Source organism: Acanthochromis polyacanthus, chromosome 19 (genome assembly GCF_021347895.1).
Source record: "Acanthochromis polyacanthus isolate Apoly-LR-REF ecotype Palm Island chromosome 19, KAUST_Apoly_ChrSc, whole genome shotgun sequence".
NCBI lineage: Eukaryota > Metazoa > Chordata > Actinopteri > Pomacentridae > Acanthochromis > Acanthochromis polyacanthus.
Window position 1 is genome coordinate 2,912,133 of NC_067131.1, and position 27,313 is coordinate 2,939,445.

Sequence of the window (27,313 nt, forward strand, 5' to 3'; positions counted from 1 at the left end):
TGAAGTCCATAAGTGTTTACATGCACTGAACACTAGGGGGCGTAGTTCGCATATTGTACGGAATTACAAATCCTAAACTAGAAAAGCCATCAGAGCGCAGTACTACACCAAGATGTTGAGCTGAGCACATGCGTGTGTTCTGCATGTGTATGTTATGTTTGGATATCGAATCGCGTGACCTAAATTTGCAGCCGGCGGCGGGAATTGATGGGACTCAGAAACACCCCCACAATTTAATCAGTTGTTCCGTGTATCATTTCTGACAGATAAGTCCCGGTGGATTTATAGTAGGATCGCAATCATGTGATCGTCAGCAGGCAGCTGATGAAGTGTTCACTTGTTGTCATGGTTACAGTGATGCCGTGCCGCTATCTCACAGTGATATACAGAAATCCTTAACAAACCTGTGGATCCAAACTATAAGCCGCATCACTGCCAAAATCTAATGAGAGGATCCCTGTGTCACTGCTGAACTTCCCTGAAAATTTCATCCAAATCCATTAGTCTGTTTTTCAGTAATGTAGTAGACGGACAGATTCACGTACGGCGATCGTCATATAAATCCGCTGCATTCCTTGGCAGAGTAACAAAGCTATGCGGAGACGATGTGTTAAACTTTACGTATATGCGACTACTCAAAGGTCTAGTAGGGTCCAGGTAACGTAAATTTAGTTATCGGTCCAAGTCCACAAAAGTCCGTGCATACCCCTTTGCATAACAAGGACAATAGCGTGCATGCTCAGTCGTCATGTGAATGCTTAAAGCACGTGTATACGACCTGTTGTGTCTGTATGCAACAGTGTCTTCAAAGCAAACCTCTATAAAAGCAGTTTAATACCAACAGCTACACGTCCATGGGTGTCAACAGAGTATAATCAAGGCTTTAGAAACAGCATCTGTCTGCTTGCTGTGGAAGTTATTTATAGCACAATTGATTTACAGATGTTTACAGCTTCCCTGACTTTGCTAAAATGTAATAAACACTTCAACGTCCCAAACAGGGAGTAATAAACTCAGCAGCTAATCCAACGCCGAATTAAACAAGAATCCAAATTCTCTTTGCGGTTAATATTTCCAAACATGTGGTGTCACAATAACTTGTCCCATTTGTTTTTGTTTTTTTTTAAATACTATTTCCAGCCCTCACACTCTCAAGGCCCTCAGATGTGATGCTGCTTAAGTGTGTGACTGGCCTATAAATCTGTCTGAGAGTCGTCATGCCTCCACATGTCCAGACTTTCCCACGTTTCATTCTGCTCAATCTGCAAAACTAATGTTGACATCAGACACCAGGGAACAGCAGATAATAAATAAACCTCCATTTGCAGTGCGATGTTTCCGTGTTGTGCTATGCTGGTAAATAAAAGGGATAAAATGACAGCAAAGTGGCAGGACAAGCTGTATGTTTAGGTACGTAGAATAAAAACAAAGTGATCATTTTAAGATGTTTTGAGAGAAAGATGAAATGTGCAATAGCAATATGAAATTATAAAATGGCTTTCTTACTGTTTGTCATAACCATGCTGGCATGCCAGTTTCCCCGTTTCCAGTCTTTATGCCAAGCTAAGCTAACTGTAGGCTTTATTTTTGGTGTATAGACATCAGATGGTATCAATGTTCTCATCTAACTCTTATCTAGAAAACGAATAAGCATATTTCCTAATGCCAAACACCATTGTTATCATTACTTTCTTCTCTGTTAGGAGCTTTATATTGTTACCATGCCTTTAAAATAGGTGGTTTGAAGCACATGAACTTATAACCAGTGCTTTTATTTTTCTCTTTAGATGACAGTCCCTGCACGTCTTTTATTTTCACTTGGATCCATTCATTTTCTCACCCTTTAAAGGTGTGAAAACCCTGGTTATTAAAAAAAAACTAATGAAAGCTTTAGAATAAAGTGTCAACTTTGCCCCCCAGAACATCCTTATTTCCGGATGTTTTGAATCTGTGTGTTCTTGAGTTATTACAGAAATAATGGCCTGTCCCCGGGGGCATGTCTAGATTCATATTTGCTGCTACCATCCTGTTATTGCTCGGGGAAAGGTCTGTCACCAGTGTTTACCGTTGCCCTTTAATGCTCACCCTTTGTAGCTGTTAAGCTGAATCTAATGAGATTTTCATAGCCTCTACTAAACCGGGCAAACAGAGATTGAGGTTATTGATGAAGCTGTCTCTCTGGATTGCAGTACAGTCCTTGGCCGCCTCCTGGAACCAAACCCTGAGCAACGCCACGAGCCAGTGGAGCGGTGAGTTGGACACGTTGCTCTTCTCAAATGTGTAAAAACTGTCTCCCCACACACAAGGTGGAGTTGTTGTGGAAAACCGCACGCGGGGAAACAAGTTAGATGTGAACACAGATTATAAGGACTAACATCAAAGACAAGAACAATGCTGGAAATAGACTTGGAGTCGTACCACTGGAGACGACGCTCGGCTCAGCTCGCCAAAGCGCAGGAGTAATCATTAAAACCTGAGTAGACAAACAGCTTATTCAGCTCCACAATTTATTGCCCAGATCACTGGAGCATTGTCAGAATTTCAGCCCGGCTATATGTAGTCCTGCGCCACGCCGGGAATGTGTGCTCGTCTGCGTCTGACATTTCTGTCCGCCACGTTTCAGGCTCGGGAATCTACTGCGACACCTCCATCGACGGCATTGGCACCTGCTGGCCCAGGAGCAGCGCCGGCCAGATGGTGTCGCGACCCTGTCCCGAGATGTTTTACGGTGTCCGGTACAACACCACGAGTAAGTCCACACACCGTCATCTCCTGTCAGCAACAACCAGACACAATAGATTAAAAACAAGATTTAATTTGATCCCCCCTCCCACCTATCTTCCACCCTCTGCTCAACTTCCCCTCGGGCAAATCCTGTTTACGTAATTGTGCATACAGAAATTAGCATGAGCATACAAATTAGCGAGAGACGCAAATAGTGCAAAAAGGAAAAACAAACACGCAAAATAGGACTACTGCAAACAATAAAACACGAAGAGCCAGAAGAAAAGGAGTTCAAAACAAGCTCCTGCTGTGAAAATAGTGTTATCTCAGATTAAATGGTGAAAAAAAGCAAAGATAATCTCATAAAATGACACTTAAATCACTGTTGTGTGGAAAGATTAAGCATATTAACTGTATGGGATCTCTCAAGTTGATTGTTTTCTTGGTTTTGTGTGTTAAAAAAATTCCGTAATGCAACAGCTCACATTCAAATAGCCCTGATTCTGGCAATAAAATGACATAAGCTGCTTGCATATAAACTAAATGTAATACGTTATGCAGTTTTTTTATATTGTAAGAGATCTGAAGCAGCAGTAAAATGAGCATTGGGGATTAAAATGATGGAAACACTGTTAGACATCCACGTGTTACAGCAAGAGCAGGAGAAAAATGTAACACTTCATTTATTTCCAGTAAAATCTACACTTTGAAGCTTGATCTGGGTCTTAGAATCACAAAGGTTCACCTATGGTCACATGCAGTGTCTCTGTATGCATTTCAGTTGTGGTTTTTGTAAAAGTAATGAAGCGGTTCAGGTTTCTGCTCTGGTGCCGAACTGTTGTTGAACTCCTCTGTGCAAAAAACACCCTAAAATCTCTTCTGAAGTAAATTGCTGCAGACAGATGTGCTCTGTAAATTATATCCTGTGCAGTCTTTTAGGAGAAAATCTGCTCCCAAAAAGGCAAAAATAAATATTTTATATATGTGGCATGGCTCGATGTCTGCTGATCGGTACATCACCAGGCAGCAGCAGCCACGGCTTGAAACCAAAGCCGATGCACAAGTACCGTAAAGTGCACAATGCCACTAGATATCAAAAGACTAAAAGCTTAAAAGCATTTTGTTTGCCGGACTCCCAGTGTGCGGCACAACAGGTATGTGTCCCTATCGATGACAGAACAGGTAACAAACTGCTGTTTTGCTGTTTACACACTCTCCTACTAAGCAACGAGTAATTGCTGCGCTGTTATAATGCACCATTTGTCAAATTTGATACTAGATTCCATTCAAAATACAGTGGGTGTTTCAAACCAAGGAGAAATGACAATCAATTAAATTAGGAGGAAAGCATTCCTGTCAGACAATAGCAGTCCTAGTAGTGAGATTTACTGTAATACGAAGCTGGCACTGTTTCCTTAGAGAGTAAAAATCTCTGCAGCAGCTGATGACGACAAAATAAGGCAGAAGTAACGCGGTCAGATTACTTCAGTCATGTGGAAACGGTCCAGTTTTGCAAAGTCAAATGTTGAACAGACCAGCTGAGAACAGAACAGCAGGGAAATGGGACTAATCTATGGCTCTTCACATGCAGATGTTACCTCCCATTTCCTTTTAATGCTCAACAAAGAAACTGCTAACCTTAGCACCTCTCTTTCCAGTAGGGAAATCATAAATTTAGTACTTGGTAGCACAACTACTGAATGGCACAATTCTATTCAAATAATAATAATAATAATAATGATAATGCAATTAATATATCTGAAATATTTATCTTTCATTAAGAAAGCACGGTGTAGGAAATATAGTTAGCCACTCTGTTAGCTTAATCAACATTATGTGTCACATTATCTGCCACCTTAATTCAGACAACATAATGTTAACATAAACAAGAAAACATTAGCCCACACCTTAGTGTAAGCAAGATTACATTAGCTGCTATTTTAATCTAAACAAGAAAACATTAGCTAACACCTTAGTGTAAACAAGATTACATTAGCTGCTATGTTAGCCTAAACAAGAAAACATTAGCCTGCACCAAGATTACATTAGCATTTGTTAGCCCAACCAAAACAAAGATTGTCCCTGTGTTGAAAAATATTGCTAGCTGCTTTATTAGCATTTAGATAATGTTAGCTCTTATGTTGGCTCATATTAGCCACTCAGTTAGCCTACAAAAAAATGTTAGCTGTTACACTGAAACAAACAATATAGCATTGTCTAATGTGTTAGCCTGAGCAAGATTTTGCTAGCTGCTTCATTAGTATAAGTAAGATATTGATAGTTCCTATGTTAGCCTAAGCAAGATATTGCTAACTGGCACATTAGCCTGAACAAGATAATGTTTGCCACTACATTAGCCTAAACAAGATATTTGCGACTACATGTGCCTAAACAAGATGTCTCCCACTATATTAGCCTAAATAAGATGTTAGCTGCTATGGGAGTCTAAATAAGGTAATGCTACTTCAGTTAGCCTAAAAAAAGTGTTAACTGCTACACTGGCATAAGCAAGATAGCATTAGTTGCTACATTAGACTGGAAAAGATTATTTTAGTCCCCAACTATGTATCAGCAAATTAACATTAGCACTATGTTAGCCTAAATAAGGTATGTTTAGCCTTTGTGAATGCTTTTTTATGGAGAATTACATTATGCTTGAGTCACAGTTCATGGAACGGTAGCATTTCAGAAATTGGACATTGTGATGACAATTTACATAAAATCCTGCAGGAATGACTAAAACTCCTCCTTTTGTTGTAAATGACAGTGTTAGCATTCAGGCTTGTGGCTGATGCAACTGAAATGATCTCAATATACGACTCTTGATGTGTGTCAGTTGGTGCAGTTGTACTTTGCGCTGCTCTGTTTCACATGTACATCCTTTACTTTTAATATTTTCAGTCCTGCCGAGGAACAAGTTCTAAAATGTTGACATCAGCTTGGTATTGCAGCATCAGTTATTGTGACATCCTAACTTTCCAGTGTCACCTTGCATGGCAGGACAATGTCATGCGTTGTCATTTTAAGCCTGGATTTGCTGGGACGCCATCGACATCAATCGATTCCAAGTATGCACCATCCGTCGTCAAATATTTTCAGTTGCAGCACTGCCCTACTATTTGCTCTTGTTGCATGGCTGCTCCTGTAATTACTTTGTAGTGTTTACAACATGCAAAAGCATCATAGCCTTGGGGAAAAGAGAGAAATCACCAAGAGTCGCCTAAAAACACACAGATAAATAACTGTCATCACACAGTAACTTAATGAAGCTTTATATGTTACAGTGCTGTTAAAAAGAGGATTTTTGATGACTGAGCACAAGAAGAGTCTAAATGTGGGATTTTAAATTAGGCATTGTGGTCCAATAAAGCGTTTTCAGCAAAATAATGAATAATTTATTTTAATGAAAACATTTACACAATGCTGATGAGAGCAAGTGAAGTTCTGTGTACAGAAAATTCCCCAACACCAACAGCCCTCCTGGCAGCGATCCTTATCAAATCTGGATGTGGTCCGTGATGCGTATCTATGTAGGACACTGCAGCACTGTGAAGGTAACACAGACGCCACTGACAGACAAACCTACAGTGAGCACAATTAGCTTAATTTATGAGATGAAGACTGACGTGTTTCTTGGTTCAATTAAAGAATATACCCACCACAGGACCCCGAGGAGACACTCAAGAGAGAGAAAGTGAGCCAAGGCTGTAATTCAACAGCAGTTCAGCGGTAATTTGACACTGCGAGGTTCATTTCACCTTTAGGATTAACATAATCTCCATTCAAGCATAGCCTAAAAGCCTTAAAAACCACTGTCCATCAGCTGACTGTGCCAGCGAAGGTCAGCGGCTGAGTGAGTGTTTGTGAATGAAGCTGAAAGCCAGTGAGGATGACACGACAATAGAACAAAGACCGCTTTAAATTTAAGCCGTACTTGTAGCATCGATTCATTATTAATCGCTTTTTTGTTTTTTAAATGTCAGCAGCACATTCAATGAAACACCTGAGCTGTTGAGCGTCATCCCATGATCTAAGCGGTTCGTTTTCTCCGTGCAAAGTATTGTTTGATTCAGAGAGAAACAATCGGCGCGACCTTACAGCGTTGGTTAATGACGTGCTAATTCTCTACTCCCATTCGAGGTTGCTGTGAGCTGAATGTGGCTTGTTGTGATGCTGTAACATTGAGGACACGTGACGCGAACTCAAGGCTGCAAGACTTTTATTTCACAGTGATGTTATTCAGAAAGCACACGAAAACTCTCTGATCTGAAGCAGCTCAGTGCAGAAGCCGCACAGCATTGTTTTAATATAAAACCCTGCAAAACTCATTTCCATAATTTGTACAACATTGTACCTGATCAAGGGCTTAGACTGAACACTGGAGACTTGTAATAAATGGAGAGTTGGGTTATTTCATGCTTTTGCATCAACTTATGCATCATTTTGAGCCTTTTCGGCATCACTTTATGTTGGAAATGTCTTTTTTCTATGTCAAGAACAACACAAAATTTAGCCCCCAGGTAGCAATTCAGAGCATAATGGATCAGAGCGCTCAGTCTTTATGTATGTTTTCAAAGATTTATTCTTCTCTCGCTCAGCTTTTCTCATTTAATGCTGTTTTTATGATATTATTTTTACTGGAGGAAACAAATGCATGTTCACATTGTCACTTTCGGCAATAATAGCAGTGATAATACTGTAGATGTTTTTTTCTTCTTAATGGCATCAACTCATATCATTTAAAAGGATAAAGCTCACAATTCCAACATTTTTAAATGTTTAAAGATGCAAATGCATGAGTTTAAACTGTTGTTTGCATTGTGATAGAAGTTTGAACATGCAAGTTACATGTAAAGCATTACAAATCCAGTATGAACTTGTATCCCCTCATCATTTACATCCCTGTTTACTTAAAAACACTAAAACTGTGCACATATTTAGTTAGTTGTTCCACCATAGATGACAGAAAAGGTTACGAAATAGCATTTTTGCTGTGTTCACACTCATATTGCAGTGTAAACAACTGATTAAAGTCATGTATTTGTGTCTTTAAACAGTTAAAAGTATTGAAATTTTCAGGATTTATGCTTTTAAATGATATGAGTTGATGCCATTCAGAAAAAAAATGCTGTTTAGTAACCTCTTCTGTCATCTATTGTGGCATAACTAACTAAATATGTGCACAATTTTAATCTTTTCAAGTAAAAAGGGATGTAAATGCTAAGGAGTTAAAGTTCATGTAGGATTTTACTGATTTACGTATAACTTGGTGCTGGTTTAGCAGGTGGAATTGCCCGAAAAAGTTACCGTTTTAGTGCGTCTCCTAGAGACAAAATGAGAATCTAAATTATCGTCATTCATTTTTACATCATTACTGCTATCTATTGGTTTAAATTTGATTTACGGCGGTAGATTGCAGGTATAAGTCTGCCATTAGCTTTTATTTTTGAAATCCCCCTAAACCAGCTACATCCTCCAGACCAGCAACCTACTGAACATTTGTGTGTATGTGGCAGCACTCACTACCTTGTATCCAAATTTACCACAAAAACACATGCAACTCTGCCCAGTGGGATTGTGATTGGTTTATAACAAGGTTGTTGCTAGAGGTACAGACCCGTACCCGTAGCCTGTGGACTACGGATACGGCACTTTCCATTTGCCAATCAGATACGCGAGATCTGGTCACGTGACTCCCGGTAGACGCTAGCGGTACGGACCCGTAGCATCGGTACTACAGGTACCGACCCTAAACCTGACCCTAACACTAACCCTAACCTTAACCTTTGCTTACCTTTCAACAGTTTGCAGTGGTTAGCAGCTTCTTGACTCGCGAGACTCACGTACGGGTCCGTATCTGATTGGCAAATGGAAAGTGCTGTATCCGTAGTCCACAGGCTACAGGTACAGGTCCGTATCTGTAGACACTACCTTATAACAAACAAACGAGAGCGTTCTTCTGCTGTTGTTGAGTGAAAATGAGGTGGAGTCAGACCATTCTGCATAATAGAATGGTGCAAGGCTTCATTTAAATAAACAGATTACTTCAATCACTTCCAGCTATCGTACCGATTTTTGCATCAACGTAAGAATAAAAATAAGATTCTTCTTCATCTGAAATCCTTGCACATTTTCGAAGCAAAATATAGCAATATAAAATTGTACCCAAACTACTCTACTTACTGAAAATCAACTTCTTGTTAAACTCTAAGGTTTACTAATGTTTCCTGAATGCCTCACATGCGGGCTACGGTAGATGCTAGCTCAGTAGCTGTGCACAGAGAAGCTTCTAGTCTCCGTTCAAACAAAATGACTTTAAACAGAGTTAAATAAGACATTCTAATGTCAGATTTCCCCAAGTTGAGACCAAGTAATTTAACTTACATGGGCTGTTTTCTAGAAATGAAGCCTTTTAAGTGTTAACATCACAGTCATTTCGTGTTCATTTAACCGTGGGAAACCAACATTGTGATCTTGAATATCGTTTGATTAGTTGTGCAGCGCTGCGATCTGAGGATTAGTGCTCCTTTCAGGTGCTCCACATTAATTTACAGCGTGATGTCTGACACTAATTTCAACACATTCCAGCGACGAAACGAAGCGACTCCGTTCAACCACGAGCACATGTTAGATTTTATGATTGGGATTTGGTGTTTCTGCGGGAAGCACTTAGTCCGCTTTTACAGCTGAGAGGCTGGGTGTTTTGAGGAGGTGTTGAAAAGTGTTGCCTGTAATTTAAGAGAGCCTGACATGCCTGAGCGCTGTGATTTTATTTATTTATTTTTATGGTCTGAACCAAACTAGTCACCAAAGAATGTGGCCGTACGGGCTGAACAGGCTGAACCTAATGTGTTTCCACTCCATTTCACCGCTGACTGATTTGCTGCTACCAAGAGACAAGGTCTTTATCCGTACAGACAGAGCCTTTTAAAGCATTTTCACACGAGCGCTGTTTTACTAGAACTTTGGGTGTTATCCTTCATGAGAAAACGTCTTACACAGGAGTTTTTAGAAGCAAACTTGAAGGGATTTCTGCTCTTAAAAGATCAGCTTGCACAATCTTTGGTTTTCTCAGATCACCCTCCGATTCGGTCCAGTGCAGCCGCAGAAGGCTTTTGCATAAGCTGCAGAATTCACTACACTTTGTTCACACTTTACAGAGAGTTTTTATGGTTTGTCTCGCCTTAGAGTGAAGGAGAGACAGATGTGTGGTCTTTTTTAACATCTTTCTGGGGATTTGTGCTGAGATACAAGGGGAGAAAAGTTAAAATCATGCAAAAATCATGCACTAATACGGGCTTTTATTTGGGTTCTGCAGCAGCCAAACTGTCTTTTAGTCAATTCTGCACTTCTGTAGCTTAACAATGAAACATGTGACAATGAATTAGAGAAGATGAAGTGATGTAATTTTGCAGCCACAATTCTAACGGTGTTACAAAACTTGTAACTTATAGTTATTTAAAATGGTGTCTGTGAAATTTCAGATTGATGTGCCAAGAACTCGTAGATATATTTTAGTTTAAATCGCCTGCAGACCCATTTTAAGCAAATTTTTTGTTGCCCCTTGGAAATGAGTTTGAACCACAATATCTTAGGAATTATTAAAGATAAAAGCTGCCTGGAATCTTCACTGTTATTTCTCATCATTTCATTGATTTAGAGTCTGAAATATTTTCATTTATTTGGAAAAAATATATATAGTTATATGTGGTGAATGATGGTGATTAATTACTATTCATTATCAGAACTGTTCTGTAAAACATCGTTGGATCAAGATAGTCTTGCAACCACAATTACAAAACAGATTACTAACTTGAAAATTAAAGGATATTTTTTAAAGAAAGGGAGAAAAGCGAGAGAACAACATATGTATTTGTGTCTTCACATTAGAATTAAACACTGATTATATGGAAGTCAACGAGTGTCCAATATTCCAGACTCTGAATTAATAATATGCTAAGAAATAACAGTGAAAATTTGAGGCTTTTATCTTGAATAGTTCCTGAGATGTTGTGGTTCAAACAGCCTCGAATTTCAACGTGTGGGGAAAAAAAATTGTATGAAATTTTTTTCGAAGATTTTTACCCAGAAAGTACTTAATACTTCAATCTAAAATATGTCCCTGGATCTTTATGTATTTTATCATAAATTATGGATGTTTAAGATAGCATCTGTGAAATATATATATCTATATCTCAAGAACTAACTGAATTTTTTTTCAGAAACCCTCACACAGTTACATTAGATAATTCTTTAAATTTTACTTATTTAAAGCATTTCTTCCCAATAACATACACATATTCCATGTATACCGGGCTTTGCAAAAGTTCTGTTACACGGTTTCATGATTTTTAGAGACGTTTACATGTCGGAGTGAAAAATTCCATTAAACAAACTGAAAGTTCTACCTTATAGGCAGGTGTCCTTAATACAGTTTTTTTTTCCTCCGGTGAAGTTGTATCAAGATGGAAGTCAAAAGAGTTGAGATATCTGCTCTCCTTTGTGCTGAACATCAGCCGGATGACCGTCCACAGAGTTGCGGAGAGGCTAAAGAATGGTGAAGATCTTTCAGGTCTTCACCATTCTTGAAAGATCACTGAAAGATCTTCACCATTCTTGAGCCTCTCCGCGACTCTGTGGACGGTCATCCGGCTGATGTTCAGCACAAAGGAGAGCAGATATCTCAACTCTTTTGACTTCCGTCTTGATACAACTTCACCGGAGAAAAAAATTGTATTAATGACACCTGCCTATAAGGTAGAACTTTCAGTTTATTTAATGGAATTTTTCACTCCGACATGTAAACGTCTCTAAAAATCATGAAACCGTGTAACAGAACTTTTGCAAAGCCCAGTATATATATTTAATAGGAAAACCAAAGAGAGCAGGTTTCATCTATAATCACAGTACGGCCTCAGACGGAGCAGTGAGTGGTATTAGGGCAGTAATAAGTGGCTTTAGGTGAAGACAAGGGCAGAACGGTGAGTCTTGAGTGGGCACTTAAAAGCCTGAGTGGTTGTAGCTGCTGTGCTCAGATCCAGAGGGAGATTATTCCAGAGGTCAGGTCGACGAGTGCAGGAGTCATCGTCAGCGTTCGATTGAGTGCAGAAGAGAAACTAAAGATCTGGGACGTTGTAGCCGCAGCCGGAGAAACAACAAATCTACGAAAAGAGCTGCAGACGATAGAAAAGAATCTGAAATGTGGTTAAAAGGTCTCGGACTGGACTCAAAACCTCACATACTAACTCCACTGACAACAAACATGGTCTCATTTTGACCCACTTTACATGAGAAGTCTACAACTTTCCCCGGAGCAGATTACTCAGGTTAGCGCAGCAGCTAACAGAATAAATCTGACATGTATTGTGTCTGAGCTGTGAATAGAAACAGCACTTCCATGAATCAGGATGAAGGTACCGGGCTGGATTTCCAAAATTAGATCGTGACAAATCCTCTACTTAAGTTGCTGAGCCAGACTGAAGCGGCGGGTTTGTGTTGGTTCTGCTCACTGTGTCTTTTTTAATTATCAAACTGATCGTATTTACCGGCTGCAGTTTTAACCCCTTCACGGTACCAGAAAGACGCTTTAGGAGCAAACGTGTCGCCGCCGTGGAGGGATTAAAGGATTTTTCGCACCGGTTTCATGATGCAAACTTGGCACAGCCTCACAAACCCACTGAACTCTGAACAGTTTCTGTCTCATTTTTACTCACTGTGGGCTCATTTTTCACCAAAATATAAAGTCCTGCACCTTTAAGTAGCAGAAAGTTAAGTAAAAAATGCAGTAAATAAAATTATAATGTCAAAAATTATGAAAACAAAACCAAAAATATCAAAGTTAAAGTTCTTTAATTATTTTACAAAATAGTTAGCTTTATTTAACAAAACAGGAAAATGTAAAATTATTTTTCCATTTTGTCTAAAATAGTTTTTATTTAGTTATTTTACAAAAAAATTAAAAATGGCAAAATCTGTACAATAACAACTTAGAAATGTATTTACTACTTTTTAATTCTCAATAAAAAACTTCAATAGACTGATTTTTTTTTTTTTAGATCATCAATAGCATAAAAAATAGCATTTTATCCTGTGTAAAACTAGAGATTTGATGTGGACTTTGCAGTTCTGCCCTTTTTTTCTTTTTCTTTTTTAAAGATTAATGCTTAAAATGTTTTATTTAGATAATTCACAAAAGCAAAAAAAAAACCAAAAAATCTGTAAAATAACTGTTTAATTATTATTATTGTCATTCCCACTTTTCAGTCCCTCAATAAATAACTTTTCTTTCAAAAAAAGTAAGAAATTGTACAATAATGTGCTCTAAAAATGATAGAGTTTAAACAATATGACCATAAAATTCTATCATTTTTAGAGTACATTATTGTACAATTTCTTTACATTTTTTCCTTTAATGTGTAAATAAATTTCTATTAAGTTCTTTTTCAAAAAAAATTAAAACATGGAATTAACATATCCCACAGTTTTGTGTGTTAGCAATGCTGGTAACAATAATAAAATGTCCTTACATACTATAAAAATGTAACTACGTACATTTTTAATCTGGTCTGTGACAACACTGCCTGCAGCTCAGTCGACAATCCCTGAATTTTTGTCACATGACTGTTGGTTGTATCTGAGTGACTCATGGTTTCCCGGTTGGGCTGTGAAGCTCAGAATTTTTTGTTTTTTACAGTATCTGATTACTGCAAATGATTTATTTTTGGGAAATTACTTAAATGACACATGTAGATTAAAACAATGTTAATTAAATATCACGATTTTGTGGCTGGTTTCTTTTGGTGACTTTGCTTTAGAACCATCAGAAAGTCGAGTGTGATCAGTTTCTGTTTTTACAATGGTGTAATTTCGTGTCTTTAAAACCCGCTGGCAGGTTTTGGGATCCAGAAGGTTAACGGGGAAAAGCCCGTCTAGTTGAGTAGCTTGTAGAAAAGGGAAACTCCAGAGTTCTCAGGTATTTGTTTTCTTTTCTGTCTAATCTGAGGTGTTTCCAAGTGTCTTGATGTGTTCCTGGAAATCACCACATATTCTTCAACTCAGTCAATTTCTTTTTACCTTGACGGTTAACTGTCAGAGCTCGCCTTATGATGTTCACCACCGTCTTCCCCTTCCACCTTTGTCTGCTCTGTGTGGTTGTTGTTTGAGTCTGCAGCTTTTTACTGCTGCTGGATCTTAAAATTCTTCTCAGGTTGTTGATTAAACCCTTAAAAACTCATCTCTGGGCAGCAAAGTTACACATTTAGAATATTGTTTTTCCATTAAAATAATCCATTCCTGCTTTAAAGTGGCTTATATGCAACCCCAGCTCACCTCCAGCTCTGCTAAAACACCGTAAAGCTTCTCTAAGTGGTTTAGGTTTGTTATGAATAAAATCCCCCAAAAACTGTCATTAGCAAAGAGCAGTTTCAAGGTAGAAATGTTCAGTCATAGCTGTTTATTTCAATCACAATGAGTCTTTTGGCAAATACAAAACAGTTAATTTGACATTTTAACAAGCTGAAAAAGCTCATTTTTCACCAGATAAAACCATGTGAGACGCTTAGACGTGGAAATTCAACCGCAATTATCTAGTACTCGCACCGAAGAGGCTCTGATTTAATCTTTGAGAATGAGTCATATTTTACAAGGCAAATCTGCTTTATTTGCAGAGCAGATTTCAAACACAGCATCACATGTAGAATGTAAGAAAAAAGCAAAAAGAACTCTAGGAACATAAAATGACAAAAATGAGAATTGGAACGCAGAAATAAATTGTAAAATGCTCCAAAAGGCAGCCAAGAAAATGAGAAAAACTGCAACTTGATATGGTTTTTCTTTGCTCATTCGTTTACTTTAAAGATTTTAAATATAGATGAGTTCATCAGAATGAATACACTCATGGTGCGGTTTATTAGGAACACCTACATGCATGAAAGTTAGTGCAATCCAGTACATAGAAAGTCCCACAGGCCCGCAAAAACATCTGTAAAAAATCAATTATTCTCACTGAACAAAATGAAATAAGACGCTGAACAGTACTTTTTTATCATCCATCCATCCATCCATCCATCCATCCATCCATCGTAAAAGAAGTGATGCTAGATTTCTGGACTGTATTATATTAAGAAGTGTTTATAATATTTTTTTCCACCCTAATAATATACATCAATGTGGCAAAATATTGAGAATATAAACTTTGTGAAAGTATAATTTATTTAATGTACAATAAAGTAGAGTATATTTAAGTGTATTGGAGTATAAAGTTACTATAAAAGTACCCGAGTAAATGTACGTTAAAGACTTTCCTCCGCCGACGATAAGAAGGAAGATTAGTGCCACTTTTCTAACCTCAGTCTGCCGTCGGAGCTTTTGTTAACGAGCGACTCGCACCCCGCTTGTCATACTAAACTCACAGTTTCATTATTTATGATTTATTACAGCCGATATCAAATTCCGCTGGTGTTTTGCGAAGCCAGACGGAGTGTAAACATGACATGAGAAGATTAGTTTCCATTTAATTCCCATTTGGTGCGTCAAAAAGCCATTTTTGCTGAATATTCAGAATGTCCCCCCTGCAGGTGGTGGAGATAAAACTTGAAAACATAGTTAAGAAAACAGCTCTGTTGTGGATTTATTTGTTTTTTTCCTTCTTGCTCTTCGTGACGGTGACACTACAATCAGGAGGGATGATTTTGAAGTACTGGTCTGAACCATTCAGTGTCTTTTTCTTTCTGTTTGCCTCGTGCTGCTGATGAAATGGCATCCTGGTCCAGCTGTGTGAGATCAGACCATGAGGCCTGAAGGCCATCGTGTCACTTCGTTACATGTCACACCCTCTGATGATAATATAAAAAACTCTGTCGGATTGTGCAAGTTTAATAATTTACAGCTGTCAGACTGGGTAACAAACACTTGCTGAAGTGTCGCATTATGATTTAAACAGAAGAAAACAGCTCTGATGTTTTCAGCTCTGCAGGATTTCTTCTCTTTTTATTTTTTCTCCACTGGTTTGGTTTGCGTTTGACATTTAGTATGTCTGAAACATTATATCTCTGTGTTTCTACTCAGTAAATATGACATTAGAATGTCTTATTTTAGTCTTTTTGAGTGGAGACTAGAGGCTTCTCTGAGCACAGACAGATCCATGTGAGGCGTTTAGGGAACATCTGTAAATTGTAGTTTTGGAAAACAGCTTGAGTGACACTCTGCTCCTTTAAATTCTGCATAAAAATAATTGAAAAAACTACGGAATACTGCAACATTCAAAAACTGTGAAAATGATGAAAACAATGGCAGTCTCTCTGTAAAATAATGATATTTTTACCTGAATAAAATAAAGCAAAACTGTGTAATTAAATAGCGACACATCGTAAAAGAATGTGGATGTTACTTACAGTTTTGGCCAGTTTTTTCACAGCCAACATGCGAATTAGTATTTTTTCTATGCTAGAGCTCCAGTGAGCTTAGCTTGATTAGCTATGGCTAGCTTAGCGTAGCACAAAGATAGGAAACACTTAGTCAGTGCCTACTAGTACTTTGAAGCTCATTTTTGTCATCTTGGCAGTTTCTCTTTGCTGTTTGACATGAACAGGCCAACTGTTTTCATCTGTTTTAAGTCTTTTTGCTTTGCTAAGCTATGGTTAGCCTAGCTCAGCACAAAGACTGGAAACAGCCAGTCACTGCTTACTAGTTCCTCATAAGCTCATTCTTATCATCTTGTCAATTTCTCTCTGCTGGTTGACAGAGACAGGCTAACTGTTTTCAGTCTTTGTGCTAAGCTAAGCTATGGTTAGCCTAGCCTAGCTGGAAACAGCCATTCTCTACCTAGTAGTACTCTGAAGCTCATTCTTATCATCTTGATGATTTCTCTTTGCTGGTTGACGTAGCCAGACTACCTGTTTTGAGCCTTTATGCTATGCTAGGCTAACTGTAGCTTAGCTAAGCTAACTGCCTACTGATTGCAGCCTCAGTAAATGTAACACTTGACCAGAAAGCAAATAGACTGTTTTGCTCATTGATTGTTTGTTTTGAGTAATATTATAATAAAACATCGTGTAAATCCTCAGATTCAGGCTTCCTAAACATGAACATTTTCAGTTTTTTTCCTCTTCTGTGACAGGAAACTGATTATCTTTGGGTTGTGGATAGAACAAGACATTTGATGACTTCATGTTGGGCTTTAGGAAACACTGATTTACATTTTTAATTGTTCTGTGACATTTTATAGAGAAAAATCCTAATTACTTGGCTTCTTAAATCCTCTTACTTGCAAAGAATGTAATGCGTGTTTTTGTTGAATGAGCATGAGCACGGTGCAGAATTCGTTTAGTATTAATTTATGAATTCAAGTGGGTGTGCAGACGGCTCACATAAAAGATAAAAAAAGACAAAAGATGTAATGAGAAAGGTGGTGTGTGTCGAGAACAGAATGGAATATTTTCCTTCAAATAATCCTCCAGTCAGCGAGACAGCTCATTAATAAGTGAGTTTTGACTGTTCAGTTTATCTTTCATTATGTTGCTAATTGATTAATAGGTTTGAGTAATTCAAGCTTCTCAAATTGGAACATTTTCTGGTTTATTTCCTCCTCTACGTCAGTAAACTGATAATCTTTGGGTTGTGGATGAAACGAGACATTTGAAGATGTCATCTTTGGCTCTGGGAAACACTGATCGACATTTTTCGTATTTTCTGACATTTAATTGAGCAGAAATGGTGATTAGTGGCAGCCATGGAAGCAAATAACTGCATTTCCCGCATGTATTAATAATGTCTGTACAGTTAAATTAGCTATGAATGAATAAATTAAAAACATTGCTCGAAGGAATAATCCAATAAAACTGCTGAAAAGGACAAAAACTGACAAAAAATAACCTCATAAATAGTGGAGAAAACCTCAAAAAAAGGTAAAATTGTTCACCTTCCTGTTGGGATTTGGCCCCCAGAAATATGGAAAAATTATATTTCCGCTGATTTAAATACAGGAAAAAAATATTTACATTTTCATAGTGAAACATTGTTTTTAAAAAATATTACAATTTCTGAAAATGCGTAGTTTTTTTTGCCATCAACATGTAAATTAATACATTTTCTATGAATTTACTCTCGCCTTGATCAGAAGCGTCTGACAGCTTCTGATGAAGGCGAGTGCTTTCGCCGAAACTGTCAAGAAAGGTAATGAACATCTATCTCTTCACCTTATGTCTGAACAAAAGAACTGAAAGCTAATGTAGCTGATATAATAGTTCTGCCTCAGTTTTATGTTGAAGAATGGGAAGAAGCTGGAAAACGGTGAGGAAAACAAAAAAAGCTAAATATTTCAGGTTCCTGTTGAGACTTGAGGCTAATTGAAGCGATCGACACATGCTAATCATTCCAATGCAAGACATTTAACTCATTTGAGCTTCTTGTTGATGCATGAAAGACAGGAGCTGAAATAATAATAGTTCTGCCTCAGTTTTACATAGACGAAGCTGGAAGTCAGTGAGGAAAAACATCTTAAAACCCAAAAAGGCCAAATTTTTCACCTTCCTTTGAGACGTGGCCCCCAGAAAGGAGCCTAATTGAAGTGATCAACACATGCTAATCATTTCAGGCTGCTTAATATCTTCGCTGCTCTCTCCAATGATCTCAGCTTGTTGTCAAACATATGCACCGAGGGGATGACAGACGTCCGGGAGGTGTTGTCCAGACCACTCAGCCGCCGACTCCTGACAGGTTGCCCTCGGCGATGCACGCCCTCCTCTCGCTCGGTGACTCAGCCTGGAATAGCTGCCTTTGTTGCTGCACGTCTTGCCCCACCCGGAAACCCCTCCACCGCTCATCGCCAAAGCCTGACTTTCCCTTAATGGTCCCCAGAGGGAGGCTGGTGGATCTGTGGCCTCTGCTGTGTTTATGCGGCGTCGCTGTGAGCCCCGTCATACAGGAAGTAGTTTTATTTAGGGTAGTGCTGGTAGTAAGTAAGGAGGCAGAAACCCCCAAAGAATGCAATGCATCTTTTTGGGAAATAAACTTAAGACTTTTTTTTGCTTTTTGATAATCTTTATATCACTCTCATGTGATAAATATGAGACTACAGCTAAGCTATGGTTAGCTTAGCTTAACACATAGACTGGATAAAGCCGTCACTACCTACTAGTAGACCTGAAGCTCATTCTTATTGTCTTGATTATTTCTCTCTGTGGGTTGACATAGACGGGCTAACTGTTTCCACCTGTTTTCAATCTTTATGCTAAGCTAAGCCATGGTTAGCTCAGCTTAGCCAAAGATTAGAAACAACCTGTTTCTGCCTACTAATACCTCTAAAGGTCATTCTTATCATCTTGATGATTTCTCTCTGGTTGACAGGCTAATTGCGTTCACCTGTTTTCAGTCTCTGTGCTAAGCTATCGTTAGCTTAGCTTAACACAAAGATCAGAAACAGCCCGTCTTTACCTACTAGTACTCCCGAAGCTCATTCTAATCATTTTTGGTGATTTCTCTCTTCTAGCTGCAGAGCTAGCTATTTTTCATCTAGGCTAACCACAGCTTAGCGTGGGACAAAGACCAGAAACAGATCATCTCTACCTACTAATATCTCTTCAGGCTGACTGTTTCCTCCAGTTTTCATCTTTATGCTAAGTCTAGCTTAGCTGTGGCTAGCTTAGCTTAGCACAAAGACTGTAAGAAAAAAAATAAAAATCTCTGCTTATTAGTACTTCCTAAGCTCATTCTTATCATTTTCCCGATTTCTCTCACCTGGTTGACAGTGGCAGGCTAACTGTTTCCACCTGTTTTCAGTGTTTGTGCTCAGCTAAGCTAAGCTACGGTTAACTTAGCTTTCCAGAAAAACAGCCATTCCTTACCTACTATTACCACTTAAATGTATTCGTATGATCTTGGTTATTTCTCTCTGCTGTTTGACAGAACTGCTTCCACCTGTTTTCAGTCTGTATGCTAAGCCAACTGCAGCCACAGTGGAAGCAAATGTACTAGAAAGCAAATAGAGCTGTAAAGATTAATTGATTAGTTGCAAATTCTAAAATTAATCAAACTGCTCAATTATTGATTAATTTCTTAAGAAAAAGTGTAGCTTCTTAAATTAGAACATTTTCTAGTGTCTTCGCCCTGCGAGCTAAAATCTTTTCGCACTGGACCAAACAAAACATTTGAGGCTTTAGGAAACACTGATAGACATGTATTATTTTTTTCTGTTTTCAGAAAATTTTATAGAGCAAAATAATAATAAGTTGCATCTGGAAGTCCACCTGTCCTGGGTGTCCCCTGCCTTCGCCCGAGTCAGCTGAGATGGGCTCCAGCTCCCCCCATGACCCTAATGAGGATAAAGCGGTGTATAGAGGATGGATCTCGAAGTCCTGTTACGTCTAAATAATGCATCTTTTTTTGAATGAGTTAGACGATGGCGCTGCATTTGTTGCATATTAATTTATAAAAGCACGTGGGTGTGCAGATGGGTCACATAAAAGATAAAGAAGGGATGTGATGCATCGGGACCAAACATGCATATTTTTCCCTGAAATGATCCTACAGCCAGTAAGACATGGAAAGAAGATTATTCTTTTCTCGTCAGACGTTTGCTTCAAAGCAGACTTCTGGAAACCCTGGAGGTGCAGAACAACCAGCATAGAGCCAGAACACACAGCCAGCATGAAAACTGGCATCTGTTCGCCTCCAGTGCAGACGGCCTGCAAAAGTTTCCAGTTTGGATGAATTTAACAAGTTTTTGCTTTTAATGAAAATTAGGTGTCAGCTGACTTTTCCACGAATGTTTTCAAAGTGGCACGTTCACCTGAATACTGGTGATTATTTCAGAGGACAAGTGTTGAGAGAACGTGGAAAGCTGCAGGATACAGTTGGTGTCTGGTTCACTGCAGGACGTTTGGATTTAGGAGGTGTCGGTGAACAGATTTGTTTGTGGAAGAGACTCAGGATTAATTTTCCCTCTTCCCAGTGAAGGATGAAGTAGTCGCATCCCTAAAAAGTACGACTACCCCACTGTTACATGCTGCATTTAAGCTCGAAGTCCTCTTAGTATGAAAATGCAGGTTGTTAGATCACATGTAAGCAACATTTTGTGGTTCTAGTTGGTCTTTTTGTACAGCACTACAACTACGTTGTATTTTTGTTATGAATTATTCTCAATGAATCAAACATTTTCGCGATCAGTCGATGTAGTTTTTGGTTCACACAATAGTCCAAATGTTGAAATTACTCATATGAAATAAAATGAATAAGATAAGCAAGCATAAAACAATCCATTATGTTTCAAATATGGTCATTTTTAAACACAGTCTTAGTTGCTAAAATACATTTTTACGTGAATTTCGGGGCTAAACCTTCATCAGTAGTACAGTTTTGGCTAGTTATGTTTTACTAACAGAGCATGATTTTGTTGTATGTGTTGGTGACATTTTGCAAGCGAGCCTTGCCTCTAAACCCTGCCATTGGTGTAAAAACTGTTGTTTAAGCTGAATTTAATTTCCTTTAATGGGTCCACACTGGCATCCTCTCTGCATGGATATTCTAAATAAATTGCAGGATTCCGTACAAAACAAAAGAAATTAAAATAAACTAACTGCTGTTAGCAATTCCTTTGCAAAATTTCAGGCCTAAAATATGTCTGTAAAATGAAGGAAGACTAAATAATCATAAAATGTGGTCTGGAAAGTCTCATATTGTGTTGCTGAATGTTACTCAAGGAAGCGCAGTAATTAGAAATGGTGTGCCACAGGGGTCAACCCAAGGTCCTCTTCTTTTCTCACTTTGCTGCATAGTTTGTAGATGTTTTTTTTTGAGAGAGGACAGTTTTATTTTTATTTGCCCCAGGTTTTAACTCATCCTAAATCTGCCTTATGATGACTGAAATGCAGAAAATGTCATTTACATGGGGATCTCCACCTCTACTGGTGACTTTTCCAATTAAAACTTTAAATTTAACTCATCACTCTGAGTCATATAGAGCAGACTGTCCTTTAAAGAGTCAAACTCGCATTAAAAAAACCATCTTGTTAACGTGTCTATATGATGGAAGAGTCATGACTGTCTTTAGACACAAATTCAGACGTCCAGGGTTTGATTCGTAGCACATATCCACAGTAACTACCAGCAACAGACAATGATGCTGAAAAAGACCAAGCAGAGAGGCCTTGATTAAGGAAAACAGAAAACTTACTATCCAAAGAACACAATGTACAGGTACATCTAAGCCATTTTAAGGCAAAAAAGGTATTATTTTTTGTGGAAAAAAACGTCCAAATATGCAACTTTGAGATGAATTTTAGGGGTTCAATCAACAACCAGAGAGGAACTTTCACTGGACAGATAAGAACAGCAGTAATAATCTCAGACACGACGACCAGCAGCAGCAAATAGAACTGGAAGATGATGGCGAAAAAGACCAAACAGTTCAGCTTTGGTGAAGGGAAGAGGAAAAGTTACCAAAGAACACAATGTAGAGTTACATCGAAGCCATTTTGAAGCAAAAAACTTCTAAATATGCAACTTTGAGATGAGCTTTAGGGGTTAGATCAACAACCAGAAAGGAACCTTAATCTTCACTGGATGGGGAAGAACAACAGAACAATCTTGGACCCAGTAGGTACTAGCAAATGACGATGATGGTGAAAAGAACAGCCAGAGACATTTCTATGAGGGGAAAAGGAAAACTTATCATTCAAAGAGCACAATATAGATTTACATCTAAGTCATTTTAAGGCAAAAACTGCTTATTTTTGCGGAAAAAACTTCTAAATGTGCAACTTTAAGATGAATTATAGGGGTTCAATCAACAACTGGAGAGGAACTTTAAAATTCAACAATTTAAAGTTCAACCTGGTTTCATGTGCAGATTTAAGGGCTGCTTTCATGTCGATACTTCAATAATGCACCACTTCAGGGTTTTTTATGCTTCATAATAATACAAAAATCCAAGTCTCATTGTTCTTTGCTCCACAAGGTTACATAAACCTTTAGAAAGCTTCTTTTCTCCAACTGCTTCTCAGTGTGCCTCACTTCTCTTTTACATCGTCAGACTGCAGAACTCCAACAGCTGATTTACCTTGGATACTGCTTATGTACCACAAGCCTTGGAAACACTGATTTTTTATTTTTAAAGAACAATGCAGCTTTCTTTTTTTTAATGATCTGCAAAACCGCCCTCACGCTGAAGTCCTTCTCGGAGTTTTACGACTCTGTTTGTATTGATGTGTCCTCGTGTTAATTCTGTCGTGTTCCTTCTTGAGTTCTTGATGTCAGCATGATGACCTGATTAAATAAAGATTTAATAATAGTAATAACACTGACGTCCCTTTGCAGCAGCTTTTATGAGCCGCTGACCTGTAAACACGTCGGGTTGCAGCTCGGTTTGTTTTGCTGCACGGTAGAAAAAGAAGCAGCAGTTTGATCTTGGTGCAAATAATATTTTCCTTTTCTTCCCTGTGATGCTGAGTTTAATTAGAGTCCTGATCCACATGCACAGAGGAAGAGGAAGATGCCGCTTAGCTGCAGCCGCTGGTCCGTCGTATTGAAGTGCTAAGCCAGTGTGACTAAATTTGGGTCAGCATATTTGCTTGTGTGGGGTGTACAATCACAGCAGTGTTTCTGCTCTGTTCTGCTGTTTTTAAGCCGCAGAGAGCAGCCTCTCGCCGATGTTTGTTACCAGGCGGCGTGCTTGCCCGGCCTGTCGTGTTTGGAAATAAAATAAAAAGAGGATGGTGTGGCCATGGGGCTTGGAGGGCTGCCTGTGTTCCATCCACATGGACCTCCAGCTCCTGTTTCCACTGGGAGGATTTAGCACCTGGCTCGGACCACTCGTGGCTCTTAACACCCGTTCACGAGCAACAATGGACCCCCGGTCACGAAGCAAAGATCAGAACTGATATGTAGCGTGCGTCCCTCCCAACTATGAAATCCAGAGTGAGCCCGCCTAAAATGCTGCAGAGTCGAAGCCTGTCTGTCGATATTAAAACTCCTGGCAAATGTCCCGTTTGGCAGCAGCCGCCACGCGAGATCAGCCGTTATTTTAGGGACCTTGAGCTCATGACCCATGCAAAAGGCGCTGTTTTTTTGTTTTTTGTTTTTTTTAACGATGCTGTCAGCGGCTCATTCGCTGCACCTCAACGGAACTGCAGGAGAATGTTAATAAAGAAGCTGCAGTCTAAGGTGTAGCAGAATCTAGTGCTACGTCATGAAAAATGATTAGACCAACTGTCTTGGAGATCTTCAGTTTTTTCTCTACCTGTCTCTTATGATGGCTGCCTTTGTGGCTTCACATAATCCTTTAGTTTTAGGCATAATGTGAGAGCTGACAGCTTCTGAGTTGTTCTACGGCTTGAATGTCAGCAGGAAACCACTCTAGATCTTTGAAATGTCCTCTTATAGACCCTGGAATAAAATGAAGCTGAAGCATGTCAGATAAGACTTAAAGTATTACGGAATCAGCTGCATTTATTGTATACCGTTAGTGGTACCAGGCATCGAAATGAACAAGAAATTGAAGAAAACAAGGGTGGTCTAATCATTTTTTTCCATGACTGTATGAGCTGCAGAGAGTACAGAGCAAATTTAATATAGTGAGAAAAAGATCTTTCCAAGAAACCTCAGGATCTGGCCTCCGTGTCGACTCAACCGCTCGAGCACATTTCCCTCATTTACTGTAGGATTGAGTTGCTGTTTTGTATTATTAGTTTGACATTTCGGAAGAGGCATTCATTTTCTCACCGGTACGAGACGAGAAACTTGACATCTATCTCACGTCTGTTCGTTACCGCTCAGGAACATATAAATGAGTTCACACGGCCCTGATTAAGCCGAAGAGCTGCAGGTAAAGCCCTCCGAATGTTGGAGTTTTAAATGTGGCGACATCCCCTGCTGTGTTTTGCGCCAACCAGCAGAGATTGGTTTGCCAGAGCGTGAAGTAGCAGCTTGTAACATGATGGAAAATTCAAGGAAGCGTCCAAGAAAGTTTCTAAAGCTCCAGATAAAACAAAAACCCAGCATTTAGACACCCAGTTTGTACATTATCAGCCCATTAGAGCTGAGCCAGTAGGAGCCTCAGTGGGCATTTTAATGTCTATTGTGAGCATTTATAAAGGAAAAGAAATCTCCATAACATCTGCAACCTCTGGCAGTTGTGTGAAAAAGTACGATCTCTGAACATAAAACTGAGCTTTGGATCATGTGAGAACACCTCAGAACCTGCCACATGGTTAAGACATTTATCTTTTTAAAAAAAAAATGACCAAAAATACACAATTTACCAATGCCAGAAACTGTGCAATCAAGAAGAAGTCATGTTTTCAACTTTCCAACACCAGTCATCTATGAATTGTGCAGATCCACGCTAAAACTGTGATATTCTCATTTAAAAATCCTTAAAAATAAATAATTTGCTCTAATAACATTTTGTCAAAAGCAAAAACGTCTGAACTCTTCTTTGGAGCTGTGAAGCTGTGAGTGAAACCGAAAGCTGTGTGACAAAAATTCAAGAAATACTCGGATGAACTGCAGGCTGTGTTTTCAACAGCGAGAATACGAGGACGTAAAAAGCAGAAAAATGACTATAACTTGTAGAGAAGGCTTTTTCCCCAGTTTTGTTTACACTGCAAGGCTGCTGGAAAAGTTTTGTGCATGTTGGCTCCAGATTTTATCAACTTTTGTAAAAATAATTACAGGAATCCTACTCTTTCATTTTCCTTTTTATTAGAATAAACTTGGATTTCTTCATTTTTGTTGCAAAGTGTACCATGAAATTAAGCGTCCACCCAGGAGGCAGTGCATTCATGAAAAAAATGTCAGAAATGTGCAAATATGAAATATAAAAATCTGGCAGAACAGTCGTCTGCATCTGTCAAACACAGTGATGCAGCTTATTTGATGTATGAATCGTGCCAAAACAGTCGATGTTGCTCTTCTGCATTTTGCACATTCCCGAACATAAATTAAAATATAATGACTTAAAGTCGTGCACAGCTTTAAACATGTGCAGGGTGAGTTCAAACCACAGACTGTATATAAAGATGGGCGTAGCATCTGGCTCCAGAATTGAAGCCAACCCGAAAGTGTCAAAAACTTGCAATATCACGCCGTCCGCTAGGGTTGGCTCCAAAAAGCTTTTTCTCCATAGACCCCAATTCATTTTTGGAAAAAATAAAATTTGATAGACTGATGTTCTACAGCTCAGGATTTTTTTCCCGTTAGTTTTCATGGTCAAAATGAGAGATCAGGTGGCCGATCTTAAAATAAATCAATACTGAATTTTAAATAAATTGTTAAAGTTGGCAGAGCCAGGGGGCGTGGCTATACTTGATAGACAGCAACAGAAGCCTCTGCGGTAAAACGTGGGCGGGATAAGAGAGTCCTCAGCCAATCCTGCCCCTAGTTGCTCTCCGGTCCAGTCTGTTTGATGACGCTTTTTACGTCACTGGCTCCAAAAAATCCAAAACAGCGACCAGAAAGTAGCAAAATCCGGGCTTTATTTTCTCGGCGTTGAAACCGACGGGTGACGTCACGGTTAGTTTACGCCTGGTTCAAACGAAGTGCATAAGATCAGTTATGGTTAAGGTTGCACTTCTTTCGATGCTGGACTTTATTTTGCAGTGAAAAATGAGCCCACAGTGAGTGAAAATGTGACGGGAGCAGAAAACACCCAGAAACCGTGATCCGTTTGCTGAACCTAGAGCAGTTTTTACGCCTAAACTCAACACCGAACCAAACACCAGCTGAAAAGTCAAGTAGAAACAGACTGAAGAACGTCAGAGCTTAGCGTGGAAGTAGGCAGCAGTGGGAAACATCTTTCCTGACTGTCCTTAAAGTGAAAAAATACACCAACCGACACCTGTAAAGCTCATTATCTCCTGGAGGCATCAAAGTGCTACCGAGTAAATCTCACTGATCGGCCGCTGCCTTGGCAACACCCACGAGTAGATTTTTTCAGACCAGACTGTTATTTAAATGAATGAGAAGAAGCATGACTGTGAATGTTTTAATCAGTGGGACATAAAACTGCTTGTATAGAATCTTCTGTCAAATATTAAGATGAGTAACGTTTCAAGTATTTGGTAAATTTGCACCAAGATGAGATTTAATTCGAGATCGACTGATGTGGGTTTTTCTGGGTCGATAACGTTTATTGATGATCAAGAAATGCCGATATTTGGAACCGATGTGATTGTTTATCGACTGAGACTGAGCAGTTTGTCTCCCGCTATCCTCCTCTACTTTTTAAACCTTTTAATGTTTTATCATTTTTATTGTCCTCTAAAGTCCATATTTTGAAGCATTATTACCAAGAAAAGCCTTCAGAGAGCAGTACTCCACCAAAGCTACTCAGTCTTTGTATCATTTCCGAATTTCGCTGGATTTTGATTGACTTTTTTTTGTTGTGAATGTTCTTAAATAAAATATTAAAAGTTTTACTGATATATATGTAATCACTTTAGATATTTTTAGGATGTTTTGGAAGATTTTTTTGAAAATATTTACAGGATTTTTCTAGCCAAATTAGTTTTTAAAAATAAAACTGAAGGGAAATTTTTAAGGAATTATTGGAATTTTCTTCCTGAAGGTTTTGCAAATTTTCAGGAATTTGGGGACT

The 27,313-nt window shown here is 38.8% G+C and overlaps 1 protein-coding gene across 1 annotated transcript in view; it reads left to right on the forward strand.

Annotated features, from left to right (window-relative positions):
* LOC110961312 (corticotropin-releasing factor receptor 1-like) overlaps positions 1–27,313 on the forward strand; it is a 110,295-nt gene that overhangs the window by 12,541 nt on the left and 70,441 nt on the right. Inside the window, exons 3-4 of the mRNA XM_022208882.2 lie at positions 2,190–2,249; positions 2,624–2,749. Of these exons, the coding sequence (XP_022064574.1) occupies positions 2,190–2,249; positions 2,624–2,749 (186 nt within the window). The remainder of the gene's footprint in view (positions 1–2,189; positions 2,250–2,623; positions 2,750–27,313) is intronic.